The 20329-nt window shown below is 42.3% G+C and overlaps 1 protein-coding gene across 3 annotated transcripts in view; it reads right to left on the reverse strand.

The window, feature by feature from the left end:
* ATP6V1C1 (ATPase H+ transporting V1 subunit C1) overlaps nt 1-20329 on the reverse strand; it is a 162819-nt gene that overhangs the window by 13071 nt on the left and 129419 nt on the right. Inside the window, exons 1-5 of one of the 3 annotated variants that reach the window (XM_056333707.1) lie at nt 10189-10207; nt 8855-9000; nt 4687-4869; nt 2193-2260; nt 938-1023 (exon numbers count right to left, since the gene is read on the reverse strand). In XM_056333707.1, coding sequence (XP_056189682.1) covers nt 938-1023; nt 2193-2260; nt 4687-4818 — 286 coding nt within the window. In that variant the 5' untranslated portion in view covers nt 4819-4869; nt 8855-9000; nt 10189-10207. Of the gene's footprint in view, nt 1-937; nt 1024-2192; nt 2261-4686; nt 4870-8854; nt 9017-10188; nt 10222-20329 lie in introns of those variants that run through there. The other 2 variants (XM_056333706.1, XM_056333708.1) reach the window with 2 other exon arrangements.

Here is a 20329-nt window from a genome sequence, read left to right on the forward strand (position 1 = left end):
CTAGACTGATGTATTATTTTCCATGTAGGATTGCTGTAACAGAAGAGAACTGTAACAGATTGTGGACCTTCACATGTATGGACCCTGTTGCTTAAGAAATTTGAAAATTAACAATCAAGTTATCTGTGACCTCTGCCTTCAGATATTGGTTTCTCCATGTCTGTAAACCCTAAACGATATTTACTATTATGTCAATGATGGCTGGGTAAGTACAGACAAGACCAACTATTTTTTGCTGTGTTTGAAAAAAGGGTGGGAGAAGGAAGTGTTACAACAGGGGAAAAAAGGCTGCAAAGATTATGTGGGTCATCTGAAGCAACAGTTTTGTAAAGCCGTCTATGAGAAAGACTACTCCAAGCTCCTCTTTAAGAATAACCGTGTTAATTAGGACCACTGCACTTGTTTTCATGTTAATCCACTCATTTAAGCCCCTCTTGCACCAACACAAGTTGTGTTAAATTTTATGAAATGACTTTGAAAACAAAATATTGATTTAGAGACCAGTGCAACTCTACTATAACAAATGAACAAGTATTTCCATGAAACAACTAGTTTTATGAAGACATTTTATCACAATTTGAGAACTGAGTATTCCAACAAAGCTTACATAAAATCATACCTATTCAGATGACAAATACAAAGAATGCTTACAGTGATCAGTAACAGTAATTTTTATGTTCCAACAGAGGCCAGTGATGACAAAATACAGCCCGAAAGTATCAAAATGTTTCTGTGAGTATTTAACATGTAGATCTAATTTCCTGCCATTCTGAATTCTACAATTTTTCATGAGTCACTTGCCCTGAAACAAAAAGTACTTCCATGTCTAAACTAGGCTTTCAGAACATCATACAGAGAAGCAGCACTCAGTATATTTCAGGATCACTGCCTTTCCTCCTGCACTTTTGGGATACACATATCATGGTTAACACTTTACCTCCATTAGCCAGAAGATTCTCCTGCACTTTATCTTTACTGTCTTCTAGAACATCAGCCATATACTGGGCCACTTTCTTTACAACACTGAAAAATGAAAGATAGAAGATATGAAAAAAAGAAATGGAAAAAACCCTGCCATTTTGAGAAATACCATTTATGAAACTGATCTGAAATTGCCTGAGATTGGATCAAAAAAGGAAGAGTTGATTGCATTACACGCAAGCTTTCCAAGAGCACAAACCTGGCTCAGTATCTGACGGAGAGCAACTTCTCAAACACATGCCAGAACTTTATTTAAATCCTTCTCTAGTGTTGCTACTCATCAGTTCTCAACAAGGTGAGGCTACTTCCCTTGCCTCCAGGTAACAGTGGTTGACCCCAGGTGTAATCTCACTATATTGCAACCCTTTTTTGAAGTCTGCAGTACTTTCAAAATCTTAACTCCTTTCCAAAAAATAGATAGCAAGGTAGAAATCACCAAGAATCCAGATTAAACACAAAGCAACCATGACAATGAAACACCAGAGATAACGGAAGAGCTACGGAGAAACCCTAGCCTTAAGCCCTCTTAAGGAGAGATCTAAGATCTGACACTCAAGACCTGCCTTCCTCACTAGAAAAGATATGTTTAATACTACTCACATGTGCCATGCCAAATAGTCTCCTTTTCTATCTAAACCCAGCTACTTAACACTTCTCTCCTTGAAACAGAAGATGGCTCCACAAGTTCTGGTTATGTGAAAATTTTTTAAACTTGCTCAAAATCACTTTCAAAGGACCATCAGTTTCTTCATAATTAATAGGTTTTGCCTTTCAATATAAATACTGTTTAATCATCTCTGTAGATCAGGAAACAATGTGGTTACCTTCTCAAAGTCTGTAAATAGCACTACAACTTGCTAAAAGAACAGTTTTTACTCCATTTCATCATCAATTCCTGCAGCTGTCAGGCCCAATTCGTAACAGCTCTCCAAGACCCAGCAGCACAGAGCACTACTACAGGGAGAACCACCCTTCATCAATGCATAATGTTCCACTATTCCACATGAAATTCAGATTTGATTTTTTTTCAAGTACAGATATAGGAAAAAGAGCTGCTTAGCTTTCTGAAATCTTAGCTTGCTGACTGTCTGCAGAGGATCACTACAAAACACAAAAAAGCTGGAAGCTGGAAATAACCTGTGTATTATTAGGACTCAGCAAACCATCACATTATTTTAATATTTTGTATGCTAGTGAAAATAAATTATTACCCTTCCACAAAAGCATCCAATTTAGCCAGCTCATCTGACAAACCAACCAAAACATCCAGTGTGCCAACCTAGAAGGAAAGAAAAATGCATCGGAAATCGCATATAAACCTAGAAAGATTAACCAAATGACAATAAAAGCTAACTCTTTTGAACAGGTAGCTTTGCAGAACTACATAAAATGTTGTACTCTAAGATTTCAGACTTGATGATTTAACAAAGTCAGACTGTTTCGTTTGCTAAAGATACCCCTAAAGCAGCACTGTATCAGATCTAACTCACTCCGGTGCAGTTTCAGTCCTGCATTCCAGCCATCCAAAACATGTTAAAACAACTTTTACATTCCGAATTGGCTGCACTTCCCAGAAGTCACTTGCTTCAGCACTTCAGCATTTGATTTACTACTTTAGATCAAATCTGTAGTTTCTGTAATCAGGTATCTTAGTGCTGGAGGCAACCAGAACATTAAAAACTTTGAAGATAAAAAGAGTACTGCAGCAGTCAGACTAACAAAAGTCTGGACTTTTTGCATCTGGAGTAATGGAGTATCTGGTGTGCCTACAAGCTTTCACTCTTTATTCCTTCCCCTCCAGAAAACATTTTCTTCCCTAATTTCATGTAATAATCTAGAGCAACACATATAACTTTCTGGGGCCAGGGATGACACTTACCATTTTAGACATTTTTAAATTACACAAATTCAAACATGAAAATTACAGCACAGTAAAATACTCTGTTTAGCTCTTTCATAAACAAGTCTCAAATAGGTCTAAGACATAAAAAAAGGCGAAAACAGTATAGCTATCCTCAAGTTAAACAGCCAAAGGGTGATTATTTTTAAGCAGGTCACATAGTAAGTGGTTTTGGTTCTCTCCAAGTACTTCAATGTTTTGTTCATTCTGTGCAATGGAAGTTGGAGATACCTCCAAAAAGACAACTCTTCTTACCTTTAATATTTTAGCTACTAGTTTGTATTTCTTGCTGATCTATTATTAGGCATAAGTGAATCTTCTATCTAGACAAGATGCCATTAACATTATTTTTAGTGTAGCATTTTTGTTCTATGTATTTGACCACTCAACTTTACGTGATTCCTGTTCTCTAGCCTTGAAGCAGAAAGGAGCACATTAAGTATCGTCACAACCAAATCACCTTCCATGCCCCACCTTCTTCGGAGCTATACGCAGAACAAGGAAGCTAATGTTTTGACTAGTCACAAGCCACAGGGCAAGTAAGTCTTAAGCAATAAGGTTGCTGTTCAACAGAGACTAAATCACTGAGTTTCAATGAGTTTTAGCTAAAGGATCTCACTCCTTAAACCAGTTTTACCAGGTCCACAGAAGCCAGACTATTTTCCATCGTATTTAAAGTATACTCAGCTTCTGCCCGTCTTAGGAAGTAGAATAGAAACAAAACCAATCGTTTATAACCCTAACCAGCCGCATCAGTTTTCAGTGATAACTCTTCTAAATGCTGTAGGCACCCTACAGTTTGAAAGCCATCCTGACTCATGTTTAAGGATGTCCTGGGAGAAGACAGACATTTCTTGTGATCTTTCTTCTTGTCTCTTCTAGTACATCTCCTGAAATAAGTCAGGACAGCCTAAAAGTGAATGTAAGTTATGGCAGTTGGAAGACCCTCTTAAAAGACACACTGAAGCACTTTTTGCCCTGGGCTCGTTCCTTAGCAGAGACAGGAACAAGGCATCACGCCATGTGAACTTGATCCGTCCTGTAGACAGACTGGTAGCATTTTTTTCCTCTTCATTTTGATAAGCTTCGATGAGCTTTCACCCAGTTAAACTGAGCTCACAATTCTTGTTCAAGAAACATTTCAATGACAGGATAGACCTTTTCTTAATGAATACACTGACTCATAACTTTTCTATAACCTGATAATTGTATTAATCTGCTTTCAGATTTTATATGTGTTTGCTTCTCACAGTAACAGTTCAAACCGTTTTCTTTCCATTTTCTGTAACACGTATTAGCAGGTCAAACCGGAACGCTCAGCTAGACACATCCACTATTCTAACAAAAGAATGTTACTCCTGGACAGGGAAAGGCAGCAGCTGTTTGATCAACCCCTGTATTTTAAATTGAGCTTTTTCACTGCGTCTCAGCCAGAAAAGGAGCAGACAATTCAGAAGTAAAACCAAACAAAACAAAAAATCAAAGGAAACCATATAATCTGAATACTGGGATCACAAGTCTCCATTTTGTTCTAATTTTCTTACTCAGCTAACTGCTATAATCCTTGGGAAAAAATCTGCTGTATTAGCTCACTGAACATTTAAAACTTACAGAGTGAATAATTTTTTAACACAGAATTTCAGAAAAAAGATAACTGTTGTCTAAATTATTTTTTTATCCATACAACCATCAAAAGAAATCAGCTGTTCTCTCTAAAACATCTGCAAGTATTCCCCATCTACAGTTTTCATCTAAAGAAACAAAGTGAAACACACTTCTTAGGACATGATATGGGGCCTATGTACCTTCAAGTCCGGAATATTGAACTTTGAATTAGTAGAAAGATTGTTATTTTTTGTAGTTGCTGCATGTAGTTTCTCCCATGTCTGTTGACAGGTTTTTTCCCCAGGAGCAGAAATCAGCCAAAACTCAGTCATTTTTCTGTCTTTATCTTGACGCTTTCTGCTTCTGAAGATAGAGGGAAGATGCTAGTAGAAGGGAAGGCGGGGGGGGGGGGGGGGGGGGGGGGGGGAAGAAAGAACATCTGCCATTAGTTCAGGATTCAAAGCTTTGCCTGAAGAAAAACATCTCATTCCATGTCATTAACGTGCCGTTCCAGCCACTGTAACAGATTTTACCAAGAATATCACATGGTTCCAAATTATTTTTTTTCCTGTCTTTCAAATCACATTTGCACAGTTGCAAAGTCTTTTTAAACCACCCATCCTGAAAGTCAAAGTGGGCTGAGTGTGCAGCACCAGCATCTTTCGACTGCAATTCCACAAAAAGATTATAAGCAAACAATCTAACTGCAAATAAATCCAATAAAACAGGCCCGAAACGTATTTCCACAGCTGTATATATATTTTCCAGCACCTATACAACAGACAATGTTTTCTGAACATCTAAGAGGAGAAAAAAAAATTCAACTCCGACATTGCAGCTTTTCCAATCATTTTTCAGATTAGGACAGTGTTTTAAGTAGTAGTAAGTGACTAAATGCCATTTAAATGTGATAAACTTTAGTTAATTCTTTCAAGCAAAGAAGATTCTCCTGGAAGCTAAACACTTCAACAAAAAGGAAGATACCTTCTAGTCTTGGTATCCCTGTTGACATTACAGACTTTCAATAACATCACACATACCGGCATTAGTCAAGACAGAGGTACTAAATACAAATTATGTTGAGCTGCTTTGCAAATGAGCTCAAGAAGTGTATATACATTCTGTCACTAAGAAACAGAACAATCTGGTGGAGAGTTACTGGATTTTTTTAGTAAGGGAGTGAAGGACAAAACAAAAGCATACCTTGACAGAATGTAAATGTCGTATTTTGTATTTGCAGTATCGAAAGAGTGGAGACTAACCTAAATTTCACAATGAGCACAGAATACAGCACTCTTTTTTTTAGAGAGAGAATCAAATATTGTATCTGTAAGAATTAATACACAGTAGCAAAGTTTGCCCAAAACAACACACATAGGTCCTTAATTTCTGTAATCTTTCTAAGGTCAACAAGTTATCAAGGCTGTTGAAGTTAGAGATCAGCTAAAGAAAGGCTTGTTAGCCGATTCTTTTGTTCAGCTACTCAGAAAGCCTAAAGCTGAAGAAAGTTAACCAACCATTAAATTAATACCATGAAGCACATCTAGTCACTGGCATAACAGTCATCCTCCTTCAATTAAGGAGCCTTGTTTATAACAAGAGATGATGACATCCAGTTATCAAGGTTCTCGATACCATACACTCCATGATGTCTGGCACTGAATTATCACACAGACAATGCCAAGGCAGGTACAGATAACAGAGATCAGAATATTTACAAGATCAGACACATGTCCCATTCCACAAAAGCTTCTCCAGCCTGACCCAGCATGGTTCTGGGCACTCTCCTGAGCTGTGGCCACACACCTGCACAGCTGATTCTATTCAACAGCAGAAAGTCAAGGTCTCGGAAGTTATCTGTGCTCTCCTCACTGGCACTACCCTCTCTTCTCCCCTAGCAGGTTGCCAAAACAGGCTGGAAGGAGAAGGGATAAGGAGTTCTTTGCTTCTGGAAATAGTATGGATGAGAAAAGAAATCCTATCTCTGAGAAGGATGGGTGAAAGGACTGCATATACTTCCTCCCTCATGCTGTGGCCTTGACTGTGGGGGAAAAGTTCACAACAGCAGGATCAGAGAGGGGGGTGAAACCCATGCAAACAGCCCCTCAGGTCCCTCATACTCCAAGTGCATACTGTAACAATCCTTAGTCATACTGTACTGATGATTTTGATATCAGAAGGTATCATGAAAAATAAAAGCAATATCAGTCATCACCATGTTACAAGGGTTCTTTGTTTAGTGCCAGCTGGATCATCTCACATAATGGCTCTCCATGGGAGGTCTACTAATTATCAACAGCTTGAAATTAGACTAAATTTCCTCTTATTCAGACTACTGTGATGCATTATCTTCCTTAATAGATGCCAAACTCAGTGAATCCACTGCACATTTCTTCCTACACTTCACTAAACTCTGGCCCTATAAAAGACATGTCCAAGTTTACAGTAAACTTCACCCACACAGGGAGACACCACTACAGCTGACACACACTCTTAAGTGTTTAAGCTTTAAATTGGTTTTTGTTTGGATTTTACTAGACTAGGACTAGAAAAGGCTTTGGAATTAATGTTGGATAAATAAACTGTTTTAGATGGTGCCAGCAGCAGCATGCAAATATGCAAGTGAAAGACAGAAGAGCTGTAACATAGAAATCCATAATCCTATTCAGTAAGACAGATGGTGCATAACGTTCACATGTTTTCCACTAAAACATAAATAGCCTCTACAAATACACCTAAAGTTTCCAGAGATTTTATCAGCTAAGGAAACAGTTACATGTTTACGATGACACAGTCTCATTCCCTGCATTACAGGTTGGGAAAAGCAGCTCACCATTGAAGTCTAAACATCTTTTCCAAGGAGGGAAAAAAAAAAAAGAAAAAAATCTGTAATAGACTCATTGCAAAGAATAACTGCTTTCAATAAATACAGTTTTCCAACCTTTTAAAGTTAGTTTTTGAAGACCAACAGTTCAGACTTCACATGACAAGTCTACCATTAAACAAGCCTGAAGTTACAAACACCTGACAGACCTTTTTAACATGCTTAAAATCCAATGATCTAGAGCACTTCATGATTCCTTAATATCAGAGGCAAAAATGGATTGTTCAACTGAATAACGAGGGTCTTTTTCTACTGCTCAGAGTGAAGGGGCACAGGCGGAACAGTTGTAGCCCCCAGGAATCATTAAGCTAGTGGACTTCTCCCCCACCATTTTTGTCTGTGGTTGGTTTTCCTGAACTTCTAATAGCCATGGGAAGTAAGACAATTTCCCATTTCAGGTACCTACTCAGTGGAGGTAGTGTCAAATACATACAAGGAAAAAAGCTCAGTAGAAGAGTTTTAAATGTTTGTTTGTATGTTTGTTTTATCTGAGGGGGAGACAGAGTTTGAAATCAGAACTATGGGGAATAACAAATAAGAAGTAAAGACCGAAATGCTACAGAATGGTAAGAAAAACAGAAACAAATGCTAGCTAGCCAAAAAAATACATACTGACCTACTGTTAAATGAAAGCCATGAAGTTTAAAGACAAGGACCACAGAATAAAGCAAGAAATACCAAGTGTTCAAATAGAACCTAGAATAAGCAGTAAGAATGGACAAATGACCTGCTGTTTACACCATGTACCTCTATGACCAGCACCTTTTTGTAACGTATGGGTGAGTAGTTTGTCATAGTATGGTCTCACCTACCATTATCAGCTATTTTTGTTATTTCAATTGCTTCTGATATACACGCTTAAGAAATATTCGTAAGTATTTATTATATTTATGACGAGTATGCATAAATGGAATTGTCTACAACACATAAATCTATCAATTTACAAACATTCAATACTACAGCACAAGTACAGTTAATCAAGCTAACGCTGTCAAGGTGGTGTTTTTTTCCTAAGCATTGTCCATTCAGGACACTCCCTACCAAACTAGGATAGTAAGTGAGTAGAAACTATGGCTCTAGTTCTGCTGAACGTGGGTAGAGCCCCTGTTAAGGATTAAAACGGCTTTTGAAGATGCCATTGTAAGCATTTTCTGGCCAACCACAGCAAAAAGTGTTTGCTATACAACTGGGGCGGGGGGGGGTGTGGTGTGTGTGGAGAAAGAAAAAAAAATAAGACAGCAAAATAAAAAATAAAAGTTTATACAAGAATCTCTCTATAGACCATGCTGAACCAAAGTTCAGGACTTCCAAGAACAGGTTCTGGAATTCCAACTTTATATACAGCACTGAGCTAGCTACCTTGCTACTTATGATTCCACGATTAATAACATTACTATTTTAATACCAAATGACCAAACCATCCATATCTCAAAAAAATAAGTATTTAACCTTGCAAGACCAGCAGTGCTTTGACTCATTTTTACCTTGTTCAGTACTCACGATGAATGCAAGTTTTCATTTATAAGTGTGTAATGCCAGAAATTCATTAGAACACACTTTTCTCATTTCAGATTCAACAGCTGGGTAGCATCCCATAAGAGTTTCCCTTGACACTTGCTCCTAAGCACACCTGCAACATAACTTTGAGGTGTAATAATCTTCCATGTGCTGTTACAAAGAGATGTAAGTAACATAAACACATTGCCAAGACGTTTTGCTAGTCAGATAAGCACAACTCATCTATAAAATGCTTAAAATATATCAACCCTTGAAGCTTTCCTTTAGAGTACCTTTTTTTGAACCAACTACTCTAATGCCCAAAAGTAGTTCGGTATATTATTTCAGCATGTATTTTGCATTACTACTCATAATTTATACTGTTTAATTTCTATGTTATTAGGAAAAATGGATTTCCAAACAGAAGACACTCAAGCAGTATACTATAAGTAAAGAACCCACTAAACAGCTGTTTCAGGGCCATACTTGAAAAGACATACAGTGATGTCAAAACAGAATCTCAGCTACGACACCCTGCATTGCATTTTTCAAAACCAATGCAGCTGGGGGAGGGGACAACTGTTTCTTTTTTCCTATTTAGCTCAACAGGAAAGCTTAGTTCACTAACGCAACTTAGAAGTCGCCCAATATCCAGCACTAAGTCCCCAAGATGTTATTTCTTCAAACTCGCCCGCAGAAATCTCTCCTGATGATTGGCCTTCGCCGCTTCCACATTTCATAACGAGAAGCGGCCACAACGAGGAAGCCAGGGCTACACCCGGGAAGATTTCACAACGGAGAGCTCACACGCCTGGTGCGGTGGCAGCTGGGGCTGGCACACGGGTGAGGAGAGCCGGGACCCGCACTCCTCCCCGAGCCGCTGATCTGGATCACGGGGATTAGACGGCAGCTCACCTAACCCGGGCGGGCAGCAGCTGCCCCGGCAGCCCCCGGCGCAGGCTCCCAGGGCCGCGCTTTCACTTTGTCCTCCACACGATAAAAACCGCACGGCGGCTACCTCACCCCCGGCGCGGGAGGCCGGCAGAGAGGCGGCAGGGCAGCCCCCGAGGCGGTGCCGAGGCCTGCCAGAGCCCCCCCCTGAGGCGCGGCGGCTGGCGGGCCCCTGCAGTGCCGCCGGGCCCGGCCAGCGCGGCCCTTCGCGCCAGGCCCAGCGCCAGGGGAGGCCAGAGCGCTGCCCCAGCCCCTTGGGGCGCGCCGCGGCGCGGCCCGGCCCGGCCCAGCCCAGGCCCTCCTCCTCCTCCCCCCGCTCCGCGCCCCGGGCCCGGCCACGCCGGCAGCGGCGGCTCCCGACGGCGTTTACCCCTCACAGCTCCATCCCCCGCCGGCAGCCGCCGCGCGCCGCCCGCACACCTGCCGGCGGGTCACGTGAGGCAGCGGGTCAGCTGACGCCGCCGCAGCGCCGGTCACGAGACGGTGGAGCGGGGCGGGGCAGCGCGAGGTGCTGACGCAGCGGCGCGCGGACCCACAGGCCCTCTGGGGGCGCTCGCCGCTGCGGGACCGCGGGTTCGAGACCCGGGCTGGCTGGGCCCAGCGCGATTATCACTTCGGCCCTCCCCGCCACACAGCCAGGGCTCGCCCGGGGCGCCGCCGCTGTCACGGGCACCGATAGCCTCCTCGGGGCTCCGAGCCAACGTCCCGCGGCCTCCACGGCCCCCTCAGGCCGGTGGGCACCGACGAGGCATCAGCCACCTCAGGGCCTAGCCTGCACCGGCCGCCTGAGGGCCTGGTGGGCTCCAGCCACCTCTGATAAATCTCGGGCTCGTTAGGAGATTTGTGGGAAAACCACATATGGAGCAGAGTGGCCTCATTCACCACGAGGAAGCAGATATTGTGGAGGATTTTTGCCCTTAGGGCAGAGAAGGATAGGCAGGGTTGGAAGCATGTACATGTTCTTGCTGTGGTCGGCTCATTTTCCTTGGACAGGCTTTTGGAAAACACATGGTCTTGGAAAATGCAGTGGTAGTTCAGTAATCAAAACTAGTATACCAGTATATGTGGACTTAAATGCTTTACCACTACAGGTCTGCAGTGAAGGACTTAGGAAAGAAGACAATATGCATGCAGCTGAAGAGTGGGAAATGATGGACTTAAAAAGAAATTGTTGCAGTTTTCTTTTGACACCCTTTTTTCTTGCCTCACACAGTAATTGCTAAGTGAAAAATAGCAGGTTGTAAACTGCTGTATTACTAGCGAGGTCAATTCCTTTTATTGTGTGAAACTGCTTATCATCTTAATTCACAGTATTGTCTGGAGACAGCAGGAACCATATAGAGAAAGCAAACTATTTCGATTTGCTGGTTTTGGTGAGCCAAACAATTTATTCCTATTTTTCTCCTTTTTTTCAAGGAGGTGAGAGTTGGGGCCATCCTTATAGCTATGGGTGGCTAGTGGGGGAGGCACAGAGCAGGATCGCACAAATGCGATCACAGATACAAAAAAGGTGACTGCATCGTGCCCAGCCCAGCAAAGGATGGGGCTTCATGTCTCTTGGCCTCTAGTCCAGTGGTCTTCTCCCCCTTAAGTATTTATGGATCTGGCAGCTGCGAACTCTGCTTGGTCAAGTTCAAAGTGTGAATGTTCTTAAACAATGCCTAATGTGGGAGGTCAATCTTCCTTTGGCCACTTAGGTTGTTCTTCAATCCCAGAGGCTTCTGAAAATGTTCCCGTTACTGAAGTGCCTGCAGTCATTTATAATACTCTTGACATGGTCATGCTGGTACAATTTCATTAGATATTTCTCATACCAGTATAAAAACACATGCTCTAAAATAACTTAGTAAACCAGAAACTTGTTGAATTTAAAGGTGGGCAAACTTGGTTTTAGATGCCCATATTACAACTTCTAGCAAAGATCGTTTCTTAATGGCTGAATTATTAACATTGTCAGTTTTCAGTGGAAATTCTTGTAGAACTTCACAATAGACACATTTTCTTATTATTGCAAGCCATTTCCTCAAAATGTGGCAATATACGCCATATGCCAACACTAGCAAATGCAAGACATTATCTATGTTATTTTTGGAACAAGATAAGATTTTTTTGAGTGATCCATAGCTCCAAGCTATCAGATGGAAACTTGGCATTAACCTCTATAAATAAACAGAGTATTTAGTAAATTATACTATAAAATCACTACTTAACAGAAGAATAGCAAGCTTTTCTAATCTGCACAATGACAACATACTTGTAAAACCACAGGGCAGGATTCTGAGAACAAGGACCTGAGATCTGCCACTTAAAGTCCACTGCCTGGATGTGGTTAGTTTTACAGAAATATTTGCTATTTGGTTAACTGAGATGAATGAAGTACAAAGCAGGTCTGCAGGCAATCTGCAACTCTTCACTAGAAAACAAAAAGAGAAAAAAAGAATTAACACAAATTAGATAATCGGGATATTAGCACCCTCAGAACAAACGCACAGTAATAGTAGGCTGCAACATGGTTTTGAAGCGAACTGTCAGTGAGAAATCCAAGCCAGGTGTGCAGTAATTATAAATGGTATGGAGAATACTGTAAAGAGTAACATTTAAAACCAGAGCTGCTACAATATGAGTGGGTATATGGCAGATTAAACAGATATGTTCACTAATATTTTTATAAACGTACTTGCCTGTAACATTGCTCCATCTGGCCTGACAGGGATATTTTTATGGAGACTTGGAAGCCTGAAAGAAATAGTACTGGCTTGAGAATGAAATTTAATTTAGGGAGGGGGGAACTGTAATGTGTCTTTTTGACCTCAATTTTTTCTGTTGTATTTTTTTAAAAAGAATTCTCTCAAATCATTGCACAGAAATCTCATTCTACAACCCAAATGTATGTCAAAGGTGAGTTTGGATCAGCTCTCTGTATAGGCCTGTATTCAGCTTTGAATATCTGAATGACTCATAAGGAAAACTTAGGCACAGGCAAAAGACTGACATGAGTGTGCAGCAGGGTGCACAGGGACATTTGCAGATAAACCACTTAGGACTGAGAAAGCTTACCCTGGAGTTAGGCAAGGGGTGGCAGGGAGCAGGATTGCCCTCAGACCTGATCTTTTACCAGCTGCGTGAAGTGTTTTCTCTTTTAGATGTGGAGAGTGAAAATAAGAACACGAGATGGGTTGTGGAAGTAGCTGCTGCCATTTGAAAATCCTGGTGATGAAAGTAACACTATCCAGGGCTAGAAGAGCCCCACAGGGTTTATATGACCCAGGCAGCGATGGGGAGTCCCTAGCTGGGGAATCCATGCCTGCTGCACGGGAGCCTCGGCCAAAAAGCCCATTGCAGGCTGCTGTCAGAAGCCATCCAAGGACTCTGTCCCGTGAAAGCCCTCTCATCTGTGACTCAAGGTTGCCATTCCACGTTCCCTCACAGCGACAAATGTTTCCAAAATGAGCATGGTGAAAGAATTTTAGCTTTTCATTCTAGCGGAGTGGCTCTTGATAGCTCGGAGCATTTTTGAGGGAAATACAGATTTTATTTGAATCCTGGTTATTCACCCAGTCTATTTATTTGTTTTGATTTGTAGCCAAATTTTCTGCAGTGATCTCTGCAGAGCTATGTGTTCTTCTTTGGTATGTAGATGACATATACAAAAGAGATTGGCAGAGATGGTATAGATTTCCCTTACCTTCTGGCATTCTCTGAGCCCACATTCCTCAGATACTATACAAACAAAAGCCAACAAACTGATTTCTGAAAATAATGTGAATGTTATCATCAGTTTTATCATTATCAGAATTTTACTTACCGTTTTATTAATGTGTCAGTGGGATTTTTTTTTTATTCTGATGATAAAGGTGCTAATATAAAGATATTTATATGCAATTTGCAGGGGTGAAGCTCTAAAAATGGAAAGCTATATTTTCTAAAGCTTGAGAATATCTGTAGATGAAAAGACAGAAAAGAAAAATATTGCTATACATATACATACACATATGCCAGTATCAAGTTGCACAGGATTGAAACATCTGAAAAACAAGAAATACAATGGGGTCAGATTGTGATGTTCTGTGTAACACAGGAAAACTGCAGTATAAGACCCTGTCCTCCAGCCTCCATCAGCTTGGCTGATAGGATAATGAGAGGAAAAATACTGTTGTTTTCCCAAAGTTATTCAAAGAAGGTGGAGAGAAAATAGACCTGTATTACTTTGTTATTTACTTTTATTTTTCCTGGAGGTCGCTTTTTGAAAGCATTTTAATAAAAGATACCTATCTAAGCACATTGCATTTTAATCTTTCTTGATGTTGCCTGGGAGATACAAGCCTTAAGATTGAAATTTAAGTCTTTTGAAAAAGATGTTTGCAAACTGGAGCAGAAATTGTATATTTTCTTCAGCCAAGCTTTGAAAAGGAGCCAAAATGTCTCTTCCCTAGCTGCTTCTCTGTTTTAAAACTGCCTCCCTGGCTATCAGCTTCAGATCAAGGACTTGAGGAGGATAATAAATTTGATTTTTACAGGTTTTTTTAAATTTCTCAATTACCTCAACTGACGTTGAAGTCTTAAACCAGCATGTCTAAAAAGTTCTGGGGCAGGCGATACTCTGACGGACTTGAAACCCACATCCAAAGCCCTATTCCAAACCAAACCATTATGGAAGAGCATTTGCGATCCCATGCACGCACTCCACCCGGACGGGCTGCCTTGCCTGTTCAGTGCAGGGCAGAGAGTCCCTGAGTACCCTACTGATGCAGGACTTGGAGCCAAGATATTTGCAAGAGCACCTGATTTATGGAAGAGGGCACCAGGAAGCTCAGTGCTTTCATGCATCTGTGTTTCAGAGCCTCTGGTTTAGAGCTCTGTTGTACAGATAAGCTGATGGAGGCTTCTTCTTGAGTTCTAGTTCCAGGCTTGGATGGGTCAGAAGGGGCTGGGAAGGCTGTAGCCCTGTACAATCAGCAATGCCTGCGGACACATTCAGCCCTGTAGCTGTGCAGCACTTCCATCCATATGCTGCTTCATCAGGCTTTGTGTTAGTCCCACTCTCAAATAACATGAACTCAGGCAGCATCCTCTCTGGCCAGGACACCTGTGCCTGTGGCAGAGCTCAGCTGGCCTGGCTATGCCAGCAGAGCTTCACAGGGTGCACGGTATTTCAGACAGTTATGAATTTGTCCAGCAGAAGAAGTCTTGGAGGCCAGGGCGGTCTGTCAGAATGGTTGGATGCTTTGGGAGCTGTGGGAGCAGCCACAAATAAGCTTTGTGGACACCAGTGATGCCAGATGTCACTTTGGAGGAGTTAAATGCCTGAACCCCACTGTGAATCTTCACTGAATTAAAATTCTGTTTAGGTAATTTCAGTATCATGGAGTAGAATTTAAAAGAATTATATGTCTGTATATTCTGAAAAATGGAAGCAATATATAACCACAGCAGTAATAGATTGGCAAGCTGCATTTTATGAAAGACTGTGAAGATATGAATGACAATGCAGTCCTGTTCTGGTTTCAGCTGGGACAGCGTTAGTTTTCTTCTCTTAATTTTCTTCTCAGTAGCTGGTGCAGTGCTGTGTTTGGGATTTGGTGGGAGAACAATGCTGACCGCGCACTGGTGTTTGTAGTTGTTGCTGGGTGATGTTTACACTAAGTCAAGGACTTTTCAGTTCCTTGGGCCCTGCCAGCGAGAGGGCTGGAGGGGCACGGGACATTGGGAGGGGACACGGCCAGGACAGGTGACCTGAACTAGCCAGAGGGATATTCCATACCATATGACATCATGCTGAGTATATAAACTGGGGGAAGAAGAAGGAAGGGGGGGACATTTGGCATTATGGCATTTGTCTTTCCGAGTAACTGTTACACGTGACGGAGCCCTGCTCTCCTGGGGATGGCCGAACACCTGCCTGCCCGTGGGAAGCAGTGAATGAATTTCTTGCTTTGCTTTGCTTGCCTGCACAGCTTTTGCTTTACCTATTAAATTGTTCTTCTCCCAACCCCTGAGTTTTACATTTCTTTCCATTCTCCTCCCCATCCCTCTGGGGCGGGGGGGGTGGCGGGGGGTGGGTAGTGAGCAAGTGGCTGCGTGGTGCTTGGTTGCCAGCCGAGGTTAAACCACGACAAGTCCTAACTATTATAACTTGGCACCCAGCTTTGCAAGCGCTCCTTTAACTAAGCAGGATGTCCCTTGTGCCTTTGTAGTGGTACCTTTGAACACAGAAGTTGCTGGCTAGAGTAGAGATAATACAGGCTACAACCACAGTGGTTTGGACAGGAGAAACAAAAGCCGTCTCAACTCCTATATAACCATCCTAGAGATTTTTTCCTTAAAAAAAAATATTTAAAAAAAACCAGTTTGAATAATTTAGTTTATTATCTTAAATTCTCAGTTCCCTTTCACGCAAATGATCCTGGTCAAATATTTTCCCCCTCACGGCATTATATTAGAAAAATTTTTTGGGCATAATTTGGTAAGAAACTGTTGGACATCAGAGCCAGCTTACAAAGTCATCATCTCCCTTCCGCGTCCTTGCCTGCTGGTCCTGCCCCACATTCCCTCCCCTTCTGCCCCATGCTGCACCAGCACAAGCAGTCTGCGGCCACACAGTGGAGTCATGTGGCTGAAAACCAACCTTTTTTCCACCTCCTCAATATTTTTCTGTTGAATCAGTTCTTTAACCTGATCTACTCAGCAGCTGCAAATGTGCCAGCACTTGCAAGGAGAGAGCTAGTGGGAGAGCGAGAGGCTCAGGTCCAGGAGCACTGAGCTGTATAGCTGATTTGTGCAGCACTTCCATGGAATCATGTCCTTACATAAATAAAATTATGTATATGGTTATGGTTTATATGGTGTTATATGTTTCTTATGCTAACTACAACAGAAATATCTGCCAAATACAAAACTCATAAATCATGTAAATTTTATTTTTACTTAAAATTTCTGATAGAGGGCAATGTTAGTACGGCTCATCGTGTGCTTCCTAGTTCTGCCCACATTTCTCACAGTCTCAATGATAGCATGTCTGGCTCATCACAGACATGCAGCAAAGCTAACATTTCACTCAAGGTTCCCAGGAGCTGAAGTCTCATTTTGCCCTGCATACCTCCAAGGCAACTGCTTGGACTGTGTGACATTTGCATACTCTGTTTATTTTTAATTTGCCAAAAGGGCAATGATTTACCTGCTGGTAAATTTAGATCCCCAAGTATATTGGGTATATGCCCCAAGTGACAGTGGAAATTCTTCCCTCTCCTCTCACAGTGGATTTTTTTACCAATGGACAGATGGAGTAAAGGAATGCTAAAATACCGGCAGAATACTGGGAATGCTCGATATGGACAGTACAGCAAGAATGAGCAAAGTCAGTTAAAACCAGCCAAGACTCTGTCCAAAGTACAACTAAATCTTCATTAGAGTTGAAGACCTGTGGCTTCTTTTGTTCATCTTTGTGTTATTCAGGGTTTTTTGATCCTGTTCAGTTAAAGAAGCAACCTGCAGGAAAAACTCAGGAAAGACTGGCCTCAGGGTGATGTGCAGGTGCAAGTAGGATCCTTGGTGAAAAATTAACAAAACCCTCCATTGTCTAGTGTTTCTTGAGCTTGGAACTGATATTTCCAGCCCTGGACGAAGCAGAAAGCATCAAAACTTTGAAGAGTTTTGTAGCATTGTTATGGTCTCCAAAGATTCGGCTAAGTCCTCCATCTTAGACTCGCTTTCTCATGGGATGTTTTTTCTGGCTTGGCTGTCACTGGGAAGGAAGGTTCAGGAGGTTTACTCACAAAAACAGAAACACAAGGCTCCATTTTCCCAATCTTACATAAGCTGCAGGTGAACACATCAGTTGTTATGTTGCCTATCAGTGAAAGTGCCCTTGCACTATGGGTACGAGGCTCTGCAAGTGGAACCGAACGGTGGTGAGGACAGTGGTTCGTCTGGGTTGGAGGAGTCACCAAGGTTAAATTGCGCTATGCCCTGCATCAAACCCATTTCCATAAAGAAAAAAAAAGACAGGACATTGTTGTAGGAGACTGTCTCCTGAAGGGAACAGAAGGTCCCGTGCGCAGACCGGACCCACTTCTTAGTCTGCTGCCTCCCTGGGGCTCATGTTAAAAGTGTGAAGAGAAAGCTGCCCACCCTGGTACAGCCCACAGGTTATTATCATCCACTGTTGGTTTTTCGGTAGGCAGCGATGAAGTTGTAAGAAGAAGTCCAAGGGCAAGCAAGAGAGACGTCAGGGCCTTGGGACGACCAATTAAGGGATCAGGAGCACAGACAGTGTTCTCCTCTGCCCTTCCAGTTGCAGGGAGCGCTGAGGGAAGAAACATGTAGATCCATCCCTGGCTCCCAGCCTGGTGTCACCAGCAGAATTTTGGGGGTTTTGATCATGGATCAGTTTACACGACACCATGTCTGCTGGCAGCAGCAGACGGGGTACACCTGTCTCAAAGGGGGAAAAGGATCTTTGCACTGGAGTTAGCAGGTCTCCTTGAAGGGGGAAAGGGATAAGACCAGGCTCACTGGAGATGAGCCTGGGGGTGGCACAGCAGTGTTTGAGGGACGGTGTGCTAGCAAGATCCTTCAGTCTGCTGTCTCAGTGGAGGTAGGGCATGGAGGTCCATGCAGCAGCAAAGACACAAGGATTGTTGATGTGTTAGAAACCACAGAAATGCCTGAGAACAATCACATAATAATTAGGTTTTCTCCCCCCAAAAAGGTGGCAAGCTTTGGTCAACAGCTGACTGAACATGAGCCAGCAGTGTGCCCAGCAGTGGCCAAGAAGGCCAACAGCATCCAAGCTTATATCCAAAACAGTGTGGCCAGCAGGACCAGGGCAGTGATCGTCCCCCTGTACTCGGCACTGGTGAGGCCGCACCTTGAATACTGTGTTCAGTTTTGTACCACTCACTTCAGGAGGGACGTTGAGGTGCTGGAGCGTGTCCAGAGAAGGGCAACGGGGCTGGTGAAGGGTCTGGAGCACAGGTCTTGTGAGGAGCAGCTGAGGGACCTGGGGTGGTTTAGTCTGGAGAGGAGGAGGCTCAGGGGGGACTTTATTGCTCTCTGCAGCTGCCTGAGAGGAGGCTGTAGGCAGGTGGGGCAGGTCTCCTCTCCCAGGTAATGAGTGACAGGACAAGAGGAAATAGCCCCAAGTTGTGCCAGGGCAAGTTTATATTGGATATTAGGAATATTCTTCACTGAGAGGGTGGTGAAGCATTGGAACAGGCTGCCCAGGGAAGTGGTTGAGTCACCATCCCTGGAGGGAGGTATTTAAAAGACCTGTAGATGTGGCACTTAGGGATATGGTTTAGTGGTGGACTTGGCAGTACTAGGTTAATGGTTGGACTCAATGATCTCAAGGGTCTTTTCCAACCTAAAGAATTTTATGGTTCTGTGAAAAAGCCTCAGAATTAAGCTGATGTTCATATGAAAATGCTGCTTTGTCTTACGTCTTTGCTTAAGTACTTGTATCAGTACATGTATCAGCATAACATTCAAATTCTGGGAGTTTTCTTATGACTGTTGAGGTTCCTCTAACTTAGGGTTAAGGTTAAGGTGATGATTGTATTCTGAAATGGGCAGTAGTTAAGTCTTAGATATGGAAACAAAGCCTGGTTTTGAAAATGGTGGTTGAGTCTAAGAGAAGGCTGTTGGCTTTGCTGTGTTTGAAGAAATAAAAAATCTTGCCAAACTAACTCAGCTGCAAAGCTTCCATTGAATGTATAGAATAAGATTACACCCTGGGGATACAATTTAAGTATGTCAAAATTGCAGTCTGTGTGCAGGAGGTGAATTTTAACAGCAAGGGCCAGATAAACAAACATTCATACCATCCAACCTGCTAATAGTCACAAGCCATGTCATCTCAGACCTGATTTTTTACTGCTCTGTAGCAGTATATTGATTTTTCCTGTGAAAAGAAGACCCGAAACACAGCCAGGCTAGTGGTTTAGCATTGTGTATTAGACAAAGTGAGGTAAAAAACACTGGTTTAAAGGTGAGTTACTGTGCGTTCATAGCAGAGTTTGGGAGTCCAGACAGGCCATTTGTTCCCAGTAAAATACTGCTTGATGGAAAGATGCTCATTTCTTTACCAGAATGAAATGACCTCACAGGAAGCACCAGAGTTTGTTGTAGTACTTACTCCTTACTTACGAGGATAAGTGATCATCCAGTAGTGGCACTCTGGTGATTTTATCTTTAAGTCTATTCTACACGTGTATTCCAATGTTCAGACAAAGAGTACAGGTTTATTCTTGCTCACACTTGGGAACACAGAAACACAATAAGCACCTTTCAGTTAATGCCATCACCATCCTTTGCACCATTTTCCCCTTTGTTTATTGTGCAGCTGAAAATATTTAAGGTCTTTCTTTTTACTAGGCTCTTCTGGATTTGGGTTAAATAACGTACTAGATTCTCCCATGTCAAATTCATTGAATCCCATTTGTTCTGCTTGGGTGAATTGGTAACTGGATCGGCTGTGTTTCAATTAAACAATGAAGATAGATATGAACTTGCTC

This window comes from Falco biarmicus, chromosome 3 (assembly GCF_023638135.1).
Source record: "Falco biarmicus isolate bFalBia1 chromosome 3, bFalBia1.pri, whole genome shotgun sequence".
NCBI classification, from domain to species: domain Eukaryota; kingdom Metazoa; phylum Chordata; class Aves; order Falconiformes; family Falconidae; genus Falco; species Falco biarmicus.